The 11,954-nt window shown below is 45.9% G+C and overlaps 1 protein-coding gene across 1 annotated transcript in view; it reads right to left on the bottom strand.

Moving 5' to 3' along the window:
- Positions 1-589: 589 nt before the first annotated feature.
- LOC106573296 (transcription factor RFX4) overlaps positions 590-11,954 on the bottom strand; it is a 34,974-nt gene continuing 23,609 nt past the window's right edge. The window contains exons 14-18 of the mRNA XM_014148225.2: positions 7,433-7,552; positions 6,910-7,065; positions 6,399-6,564; positions 5,951-6,089; positions 590-2,285 (exon numbers count right to left, since the gene is read on the bottom strand). Of these exons, the coding sequence (XP_014003700.2) occupies positions 2,013-2,285; positions 5,951-6,089; positions 6,399-6,564; positions 6,910-7,065; positions 7,433-7,552 (854 nt within the window). The 3' untranslated portion in view covers positions 590-2,012. The remainder of the gene's footprint in view (positions 2,286-5,950; positions 6,090-6,398; positions 6,565-6,909; positions 7,066-7,432; positions 7,553-11,954) is intronic.

Below are 11,954 nucleotides of genomic sequence, written 5' to 3'. Positions count from 1 at the left end.
ACACTAAATAGCCTCAAAACATGGATAAAACTATAATTGTAATATCATGCATGGTCAGTCTTTGCATCCATAGATATGTTTATGAATTTGAGAGTAGTTACACTTCTCCAGCCCCATCCCTCAGCTTTTTACTGAAAGATGGGCGTGGAGAACGCTTTGTTATTGTTTCAACTGCTGATTTCCGCTTTAAGGCAGGGGGAGTTGTGCAATGACATACTACACCAAATATTGAACCAAGAGCTACTATGTGGCGATACTTTCACGCAAGCCAAACTGCAAGTAAATTAAGATGTGTGGTGTCATTGCATTGTAATACGGAACACTCCTCTGAAAATGTATTGATCAACATTTCCAAGGTGCGATCAGTGTATCATCAATATCAAGAAATAAGTGCAACATTTTTATCAGTCAGACAAGTTAGTTTGGAGAATTCCACTGGAAAGAAACTAGCCTGGCCAAAACTATGAGGTTGAACAAGGTTTCTAGGCTATACACAAACAGACTGCAGAACAGTGACATGTTTATTACCAATGGTATGTGTTTGAGAGAAGATAAGAATGAAGAAATAAGAACGCGGTCCACATTTTGATTGGGGTTTTCAAAATGATTTATGTGGCAGCAAATAATTCCACATACATATCAGTTTAAACTGGAACAGTTGTCACCACAGAAGTTGTCGAGTGCTTTTATTTACAGAAAAAAAGTGACTAGAGTTCATATATGTTACACTTTGATATTTGTTCCTTTTTATTCCTACCCATAGGGTAATAGGTCCACAGTAGCTTTGAGTGCCTTATGAAACACACAAACCTAGGTTAATGTTTCCTTCACTATCCATACAAAAATGAACAAAATACCAACCGTAACACAGAAAACCAAACAAAAAAGAACACCATGTTACAAAGTTACAGAAAATACATCTATAGTATCTCCTCCTCCTCCCACAAATACAGCAACAGAGCTTGTGACAAAGCACACAAATAATCTGGCTGAGGCACAGCACTCCAGCGGTGAAACAATAATCCATCCTGGGTTGTATTCATTAGCCACCAAACTGAAGAAAACAGACAAATAGGGAATGACAATCTGAACCCAATAAGAAACACTATATTCATTTTCTGTTGCAAAATGTATTGCTCTGTTGTGCCGTAATGAATACGACCCTGGTTCTGCAGCAGGCTGGAGCTTGTCTTCTGAACAGCGTCTGAGAGGCCTGCTCTGAGCCCACACAGGCAATGAGGTGGTGCTGACCAAGAGAAAACAGCGTACGTCGTTACGAGACTGTACTGATGTCAGCCACAGTGGACAATGTAAACAGAATTACATTGGTTGCGTACATTAGTGGCTGAGTACAGGGAGGGAGGGGTGATGAGTGTTTTGACTTGGTACAGATGTAGGATCTTAATTTGACCAGTTTCTCACTGCAGGAAAATAATGCTGCAGCAATTTTGTAGGGTTTGATACATTTCTTGTTACGGCAAATCATTTTGATGTGGAAATGACAAATTCTAGAAGCCTTTTAAAACACTACAAATTTGCATTTACTACTGTGCAGGATATTTCCTGCAACAACATGGTGATAAAACTAAGATCCTACATCTGTAGGTCGACTGCAGGGATGGGTGTTCATCGATTGCAAAGGCACGGCTGTGTAGTCCACACTGCACACTGCCTCCGTTTGCACTGCCATTTTCTGCAAACAGCTCCACCATTGAGATGATTGCTGCCCTGAACAGACTAGGCCTACGCCACAATATTCTGATTGTGTAATGTGAGAAGAAGTCCTGAATCTTAGCTTGGTTGTCTGTGCTGTTGCCTGTGGCTCAGGTAAGCCAGTGTTGCTACTCTGCAGCCTCTCTCCCCTACCATTACACTGATACTCCTGATTAGGTGCCTCTGGGTCGTGTTGGGGAAAGGCAGTGGGACGTTTGCATCCATAGGCTTGGCAGGCAGGCTGTATGGGGATGACTGTGCCCAGGGGAGCTCCTCTCTCTGAGGGCTGAATTGAAAGCCTACTTGGCCCAGCCTGTGGTGGCCTCTCCGTTGATGTAGGCAAAACCGGGAAAGTGTTGTGAGTGTTCATACTCAGAGTTCCTGCGAGGGGCCAGGGGGGAGTACATGTCTCCAGAGGCGGCGTAGCGAGAGGAGTGTATAGGGGGACTGGTGTAACAGCTGTTGGCCGGTGAGACATCAGCCCACCGGGGGGCCACGGGCGTAGGGTGCAGCCGAGGAGCACCTCCCATCAAGCAGGGCTCCATCCGAGACATCTGGCTGTTGAGTGGGTACTGCCAAACAGAAGAGAATCTTGGGTGTTAGGGTTATGGTATTATACTGTATGTAACATGTATGTATCATATCTAGGGCTGGGTTTTTCCCTGAACACATGACCTGACAAAAGAAACCCCCCACCCCTAATTAGGCTATAGCTGGACTCCAGAGTTTTTCCTGGTCAAAACTACTGGCCCTTATGTAATAAATGATATGTAACAACACAAATCTTTGATTTCTCTGTAACACTATGAAGTTTATCATTCATAATGAACAGCAACAGTAGAACCCCTATGCACACCAAAACATTGTAAATGATGGACATAAATAAGTCACTTCCTGAAACTGAGATGAGCGTTGGACTAAGATAAATGGTCAGCCGGTAGTATTTTCATTGCCCAGGGTGACTGACGACTAACAGCGCGGACAGAATCAGCTCCTCTTACAAAATATTTGGGACTGGTCAAGAAATCCAACAAAGTGTCCCATTTGTGTCTTCTCCTTCCCTTCCTCTTGAGAGATCCTCTCAGACCCACTCAGACAAAGCGCACACATTGTGCCCGATTTAAGTTCAGAGCAGGGCGGACAAAAGTGGAAGTAAAAGTCTTTCCTCTTTATCCCACTAAATATAAACACAGGCAACAGTCGGTTTGATTATGAGGGATGGTGCAACGGAAAAAGGCTGTCATCACGGGTCAGGGTGGCTCAGCGACCTCTTGTTCATGCTGAAAAGAGACCATTGAATAACAATATTTTAATAAATACCCCCCTGCCCTGGTCTATGGGGTCTATGACCACTGGCTCAGAGAGGTGAAGAGACTATTGAGTGGTGGGAAGGGGAGGCACAGCAGAGCAGAGAACAGCGACCCGGGCCACTGGCTAGACCACCTTTCACTGTGTGCTGCTTCCGCTGGTGTGGAGTAGAGGAGAGGGGAGGGGCGGCAGGTTCGAATTGCCAAGCCGACTTGGTGAAAAAGCTGTCGATGTGCCTTTGAACAAGGCACTTAACCCCAATTGCTTCTATAAAGGTGTCAGCATGCTTCAGTTCGGCTAGGCGAACCGAACAAGTGTGCTTGCATAATCCCTTAAAAGACCATTGGAAAACGAGAAAAAAGAGGCAATAGTATTGTTTGTCCATTTTGAGACGCCATAGCCAGTATACACTTCTTCGAAATAGTCCAAATTAATCTAAGATAATTAATGACAGATTTCTTGAGTTATGACGTTTCTGCAGAGGAGATCTTAGTCACGCAATTTTAGTAAGATGTTTGGTGCAGTATTTCTCAATGAAAAAATTTGCATGAAAACGAGTCGTCTCTTGTTGAATGACAACAAAGACTTTATTTGTCACAGATGTCGTATGGATTTGACCAAAATGCAGCGGGAGTGTGTATACTCATCTTCTTTTTATTAGGTAGAAAGAAGGAAAAACAAAACACACGTATACAAAAAAACAACGACAATACACAGTCCTGTAAGGCTTACAGCTATACAAGGAACAACTACCCACAAATCCCATAGAAAAACACCCCTCTTAAATAGGACCTTCAATTAGAAGCAACTAGGAGCAGCTGCTTCCAATTGAAGGTCAACCCAACAAACACCACATAGAAATAGACATACTAGAACTAACATAGAAATAGACTAACAAGAACATAACCCAACAAACCCCGAAACACTCTAAACAAACACCCCTCTTAAAACAGAACATAGCCCAACAAACCCCGAAACACTTTAAACAAACACACCCCTGCCATGTCCTGACCAAACTACAATAACAAATAACCCCTTATACTGGTCAGGACATGACATTATTGAAGAATCACTATTGTTGACCAATCACCAACGAAGGGGCGTAGACTTCGGCTACCACTTCTTGTGTGCCTGAACAGCCGAAAAAAACGTTGCCTAAGTCCAAAACGAACAGAAACGTCAAAATGTTTTCATAATATATGCATGAACTCTTCCGAACTGTTTGGGCTTGGAAGCATGCGGACGCCTTAAGTCGCTCTGGATAAGAGAGGAGAGGGGGATTCAGACTACTGACAGCCAGCTGATCTCCTCCCACTACAAAGACGGGGGAGGCTGGAGGACCCTTGACAGGAAATTACCATCAGAAGGGTCAACTCATACCACTCGCTGCTATGGCTAAAGGCATCAGTATGCTTCAGTTAGGCTGGTGCCTAGCTGAAATCGGCTAGCAGAACTGAGCAAGCGTGCTCTCATAATCCCTTAAAGGACATTTGCTTGAAATATGAGAAAAAAGTGGCAAGTACAAACAGTGGTAGTACTGTTTATCCATCTTGATATGCCATAACCACTTTCTCAAAATAGTCAGAATTAATCTAAAATAACTCAAGAAATTGGACCAACATTTTTACCGAGGAGTTTTTAGTCGTGCAGTTTTACATCTAACTAAGATGTTTGGTGCAGTATTTCTCAAACAAAAAATGTACATGAAAATGAGTCGTCTCTCATTGAAGGACAACAAAGACTTTATTGAAGAATCCCTACTGTTGACCAATCACCGATGAAGGGGTGTAGACTTTGGCTACCAACTTCGGTTTGCCTCTAGAAAAAAGTGTGTGCCCGAACATCCGAAAAACCCCTCCCTGAAGTCCAAAATGAACAAATAAGTCACAAAATGTCATCATAATATATGCACAAACTCTTCCGAACTGTTTCAGCTGGGAAGCATGCGGACACCATAACAGTGTATGAGCTCCACCGACACCACCACAATGCTGCTGCACCCTCCTCCTCTCGCCTGCTCTTGCTCTTGTTGGATTCCTCTCTCTCTCTTCTTTCACACTCACTCTTGTATACCCCCCGGCATGCCGTGCTACAGAGTGTGTTTTGCATACTAACGAGCCCCGTTCTCATTTACACATCCTGTTCATATTAACATTCCTCTCTGATTTACCGCCTTGTGTAAAATTCAACCTTACAAAAGCTAGGATAGAATTGACGCCTCGCCTACAACCCAACCAGGAATATCACATCTATATTACATAGGGACGTGAATAGATATCAGAGGGAGGTCTTTAGTGGCACGTTGAAGAAAAATAAACAAGTATGCCTTCTGCATCATTCTGCCTGATTCAATGCCACATATGTCAGTGGGTCTAGCGCCTCTAATGATGTACTATGGTTATTAGGTGATTTCACAGCTTTTCTCTGTCAAATAACCCAGCAGACGGTCTAATTTTTCTCTTTGTAATGGATTTGATACAGTGTTTCACTGGCTTTCTTCCCTCTCTGCTCTGACGTCAATGAAATACAATGGAGTCCACTCTAGGACCCAAGCCAAGAACAACTAATGTCACCAACAAAGTATTGCAGGTGTGGTGAACTGTGTGAAAAGTTGGAATTGTTGACTCTGTGGCTAAATTTCAGCATTATCAAACATGCCAGAAAGATATATGTTGGATGACAAAGGGTAAAGTGTTGAGCAAATCTAAAGTCAATCTCGGCAACCAGAACCAAATGTTGTGTGTTCTCTGAGAGACTAATATCAAGCTAATGTAAGCTAACGCTTTTCGACTGGATGTGCGTAATATAGTATAAAGTTACAGAATTTTCTCCACTGTGATTCCATCCAGTATACACCGTTAGCAGATTCTCAGGTGAATGTAGGTGATATGGTCTGATTTGTAATTTGGGAGTCCAAGTTTGGACTGACCTGTGCAGAAGTGCGGTGGTAGGCGGGATAGTGGAGGGGGGCAGGGATGCCCGGTTCATGGGCCAGACTGGGGTACTGGCTCTGGATGGAGTGGGGGTGCTGGTTGGAGTAGCTTCCGTAGTTATAGCTTCCAGTGAACCTGGAGAGCGTGCACAAAAACAGGTCAACATCATGTATTCAATGTAGTACTTTAAATGTTTTCATAGATTTTTTTGTACAAAATCAGATAACCCCTCTATGAGAGCTTATAACCCCTCTATGAGAGCTCATAATGCCCCTATAAGACCTTATAATCACCCTATGAGAGCTCATAACCACCCTATGACAGCTCATAACAGCCCTCTTTGACAGCTCATAACAGCCCTCTATGACAGCTCATAACAGCCCTCTATGACAGCTCATAACAGCCCTCTATGACAGCTCATAACAGCCCTCTATGACAGCTCACCCGTGTTCATCCCTGTGTGCGTAGACTGGCAGTCGATGGGCGGAGGAAGGAGGGGGCACTGGGGCACCACTGCGCATGCAAGGCTGCTGCTGTCCGCCCTCAGAAGGGGTGCCGCCTGATGTTGTCACTGTGTACGTAAGGGACCAGGTATATGACTGAACAGCTCCTGGCACACACACGTAACACATACACACACAGAGACAAAGGGATTGGCACAGAGGAATCTACCTTGCCATGACCCTTAGAAACCAACCCAATGCATGAGCACAGGCAGGATATGCCCATTCTAATAAATAATTTAATTCAACTGCTATGTATTAATTAATGACTCTGACATGATGTACTTTGTTGGACATGATTGTAAAATGACCTACAGAACATGACCACAGACATGTGGGATTGCTTCTATAGTATTGTAGTTCCAGTCTAGTATTAGCTCAATATCCAAGCAACACTCCCCACTTACAGATTCCCTCCCCAGTCCCCCAGTGTTGCTGTCTGTCTCTCTCACCTGTGGTGGCTGTGGCCCCTGTGTATTCTGGGGACTGGGCAGCAGTGGGGGACCTGGCGGCTGGGACCCCCACTGAGGTGACAGACTTGGCCGGGGAGAAGGGCCCTGGGGACGTGGAGGTGGGCGTGGTCTCCGTCAGCATCATCTCTTCCTCAGCTATAAGAAGGGGTCAGAGGTCAATAAACTATTCGAGAGACAGCAGGTTCTTATGTTCTCAAGAGTCAGTGTACTTCATACAGCATTCAATATCAGTCTGTCAAAATACATGTCGTTTTTTGTTGTTGTTGTTAAAATGCATTTCTGGTTGTTTTTGTAGCAGCAGCAATACTGATGGTAGTCCTATACAGAAGTATTAGTAATATTATTATTATTAGTAATAGTAGGAGTAAAAGGTAAAGGTAGTAGAAATTCTAGTATTAGTAATTGTGATTGTGGTAATACTAATAGTTGCAGTGGCAATGCAGTGCTGTAGCAGTATTGGAAGCAGTTCCCTTAGTAGTTGTTGACAGGGTGGGGGTCTGACCTGTGTTGCCCTCTGCCTTCATGGACCTCATGAGCTCGTTGGCCCTCTCCTGGCAGTGCAGGGACTCCAGCAGGTACAGTACATAGTCATCAAACATCAGGTGGATCAGGTGGAACGAGCCTACACACAGACAGAGAGAGAGGTGAGATTAAAGTTTCTGTATATTGACATACGCAGCTTAACAATGATTGTTTCAAGGGCACATTTCAATTATTCGCTTTTATCATCTAGAAGGCGGAGACAGTACAGATGCATCAAAGCTGGGACCGAGAGACTGATAAACAGCTTCTATCTCCAGGCCATCAGACGGTTAAACAGTCGCCACTGGCCGACCTTCCCCCAGTACACTGTCCTGAACTTTAGTCACTGTTACTAGCCAGCTACCACCTGGTACTCTACACTGTACCTTAGAGACTGCTTTGCCCTATGTACAATTGAAGTGTCACGTTCTGACCAGTATAAGGGGTTATTGGTTATTGTAGTTTGGTCAGGAGGTGGCAGGGGGTATTTGTTTTATGTGGTTCGGGGTTAAATGGTATATGTATTTATGTAAGAGGGGTGTTTGATTTATGTGTTCCGGGGCTTTTGGGTAATGTTCTTGTTTTGTAATTCAATGGTTTTCTATGTTGTGTATTTCTTTGTGTTGGCCTGGTATGGCTCTCAATCAGGAACAGCTGTACATCGTTGTTGCTGATTGAGAGTCATACTTAGGTAGCCCTGTTTCACCTGTCCCTTTGTGGGAAGTTGTTGTTTGCATAGCTGTGTGTGTAGCCTGCAATCCTGTTCGTTCGATCGTTTTCTTGTTTTGTTTGTGTTCAATAAAAGTCACTATGAGCACTCAACCCGCTGCGCCTTGGTCCACTACGTATGACGACAGAACTTTTACAGAACTTCCCACCACCAACGGACCAAGCAGCGGGCCCAGGAAGAGGAAGGATCCTGGGCCAGGGAGAGAAGGGAGTGGAGGACATTTTGGACATGGGAGGAGGTAATGACAGGGGACAAGACCCTGCCATGGAAACAGGTGGAGACAGCGAGGGAGGAATGGCGAAAGCGGAGCGAAGAGCGGGCCCAACGTAGGATGCATGAGAGGCAGCCCCAAGAAATGTTTTGGGGGGGGGGCACACGGGTAGTTTGGCTGGGCCAGGGTTAAGCCCCAGGCCAACTCCCCGTGCTTATCGGAGGCAGCTTGTTACTGGTCAGGCCCCGTGCTATGGGGTGATGCGCACGGCGTCGAGGCCGAGCATTCACAGGCCGGTGTGCACGGTGCCAGCGCCCCGCATTTTCCAGGGGTAAGCGGGCATCCAGCCAGTAAGGGTGGTGCCAGTGCTGCGCTCAAGATCGCCAGTGCGCCTTCACGGCCCAGTGTATCCTGTTCCCGCTCCTCGCACTAGCCCTGAGGTGCGTGTTTCCAGTCTGGCACATCCAAAGCCAGCACCACGCACCAGGCCTCCAGTGCATCAGCCCAGTCCAACTTGTCCTGTTCCTGCTCCCCGCACTATCCTTGGGGTGTGTGTATCCAGTCTGGCATCTCCAGTACCAGCCCCACGCACCAGGCCTCCAGTGCATCAGCCCAGTCCAACTCGTCCTGTTCCTGCTCCCCGCACTAGTCTTGGGGTGCGTGTATCCAGTCTGGCATCTCCAGTACCAGCCCCACGCACCAGGCCTCCAGTGCGTCAGCCCAGTCCAACTCGTCCTGTTCCTGCTCCTTGCACTAGCCTTGGTGTGCGTGCCTCCAGTAGGGTACCTCCACTACCAGCCCCACGCATCAGGCTTTCAGTGCGCAGTCCCCGTCCAGAGCTTCCGACGACAGTACCCCGTCCAGAGCTTCCGACGACAGTACCCCGTCCAGAGCTTCTGACGACAGTACCCCGTCCAGAGCTTCCGACGACAGTACCCCGTCCAGAGCTTCCGACGACAGTACCCCGTCCAGAGCTTCCGACGACAGTACCCCGTCCAGAGCTTCCGGCAGCAGTACCCCGTCCAGAGTGTCCGACGACAGTGCCCCGTCCAGAGTGTCCAGCGACAGTGCCCCGTCTAGAGATGGCCCACAGTCCGGAACCGAGTGAGACGGCCTACAGTCCGGAACCGAGTGAGACGGCCTACAGTCCAAAACCGAGTGAGACGGCCTACAGTCCGGAGCTCCCAGAGTTGCCCTACAGTCCGGAGCTCCCAGAATCATCCTTCTGCCTGAGGTCTACAGCGAAGTGCTTCAGCCCGAGGTCTACAGCGACGTGCCTCAGCCAGAGGTATTCAGCGGGGGTGGACAGGTTAGGTGGTGGACTAAGGCCAGAGCCTGAGCCACCTCCACAGTAGGAGGATTGGGGAGGGGGGGTGAAGCACGGGAACCGTCGGTGACGGCAGCCACCCTCCCTTCCCTCCCTTTAGTTTGGGGGGTTTATTTTGTGTTTATTTTTGTGTGAGGTGCATCCGGCGTCTGCACCTTTGGGGGGGTACTGTCACGTCCTGACCATTATAAGGGGTTATTGGTTATTGTAGTTTGGTCAGGACGTGGCAGGGGGTATTTGTTTTATGTGGTTCGGGGTTTAATGGTATATGTATTTATGTAAGAGGGGTGTTTGATTTGTGTTCCGGGGTTTTTGGGTAATGTTCTTGTTTTGTATTTCTATGTTGTGTATTTCTTTGTGTTGGCCTGGTATGGCTCTCAATCAGGAACAGCTGTACATCGTTGTTGCTGATTGAGAGTCATACTTAGGTAGCCTGTTTCACCTGTCCCTTTGTGGGAAGTTGTTGTTTGCATGGCTCTGTGTGTAGCCTGCAATCCTGTTCGTTCGATCGTTTTCTTGTTTTGTTTGTGTTCAATAAAAGTCACTGAGCACTCAACCCGCTGCGCCTTGGTCCACTACGTATGACGACCGTTACATGAAGTCGGAAGTTTACATACACCTGAGCCAAATACATTTAAACTCATTTTACATTTAAACTCAATTCCTGACATGTAATCCTAGTAAAATAGGTCAGTTAGAATCACCACTTTATTTTAAGAATGTGAAATGTCAGAATAATAGTAGAGTGATTTATTTCAGCTTCTATTTCTTTCGTTACATTCTCATTGGGTCAGAAGTTTACATACACTCAATTAGTATTTGGTAGCATTGCCTTTAAATTGTTTAACTTGGGTCAAACGTTTTGTGTAGCCTTCCACAAGCTTCCCACAATAAGTTGGTTGAATTTTGGCCCATTCCTCCTGACAGCGCTGGTGTAACTGAGTCAGGTTTGTAGACCTCCTTGCTCACACACGCTTTTTCAGTTCTGCCCACACATTTTCTATAGGATTGAGGTCAGGACTTTGTGATGGCCACTCCAATACCTTGACTTTCGTCCTTAAGCCATTTTGCCACAACTTTGGAAGCATGCTTAGGGTCATTGTCCATTTGGAAGACCCATTTGCGACCAAGCTTTAACTTCCTGACTGATGTCTTGAGATGTTGTTTCAAAATATCCACATAATTTTCCTACCTCATGATTCCATCTATTTTGTAAAGTGCACCAGTCCCTCCTGCATCAAAGCACCCCCACAACATGATGCTGCCACCCCCGTGGTTCACGGTTGGGATGGTGTTCTTCGGCTTGCAAGCCTCCCCCTTTTCCTCCAAACATAACGATGGTCATTATGGCCAAACAGTTCTATTTTTGTTTCATCAGACCAGAGGACATTTCTCCAAAAAGTACAATCTTTCTCCCCATGTGCAGTTGCAAACCATAGTCTGCTTTTTTAATGGTGATTTTGGAGCAGTGGCTTCTTCCTTGCTGAGCGTCCTTTCAGGTTATGTCGATATAGGACTCGTTTTACTGTGGATATAGATACTTTTGTACCGGTTTCCTCTAGCATCTTCACAAGGTCGTTTGCTGTTGTTCTGGGATTGATTTGCACTTTTCGCACCAAAGTACGTTCATCTCTAGGGGACAGAACGCATCTCCTTCCTGTGCGGTTTTTAATATTTTATTTCACCTTTATTTAACCAGGTAGGCTAGTTGAGAACAAGTTCTCATTTACAACTGCGACCTGGCCAAGATAAAGCAAAGCAGTGTGACACAGACAACAACAGAGTTACACATGGAATAAACAAGCCAAAAACACAACAAACAAGTCAATGACACAGTAGAAAAAAGAAAGTATATATACAGTGTGTGCAAAAGGCATGAGGAGGTAGGCAATAAATAGGCCATAGTAGCGAAGAATTACAATTTAGCAGATTAACACTGGAGTGATAAATGAGCAGATGATGATGTGCAAGTAGAGATACTGGTGTGCAAAAGAGCAGAAAAGTAAATAAAAACAGCCCTGTGGCTCAGTTGGTACAGCATGGTGTTTGCAACGCCAGGGTTGTGGGTTCGATTCCCACGGGGGGCCAGTACGAAAGAAGAAAAGAAATGTATGCATTCACTACTGTAAGTCATTCTGGATAAGGGGGTCTGCTAAAATGTAGATTGGGTGGGCTATTTACAGATGGATTATGTACAGCTGCAGCGATCGGTTAGCTGCTCAGATAGCTGATGT

The sequence above is a fragment of the Salmo salar genome, chromosome ssa16 (assembly GCF_905237065.1).
Source record: "Salmo salar chromosome ssa16, Ssal_v3.1, whole genome shotgun sequence".
In the NCBI taxonomy this organism is placed as follows: Eukaryota; Metazoa; Chordata; class Actinopteri; order Salmoniformes; family Salmonidae; genus Salmo; species Salmo salar.
The sequence above is the reverse complement of the archived record's forward strand: the minus strand, read 5'-3'. Positions and strand labels throughout refer to the sequence as shown.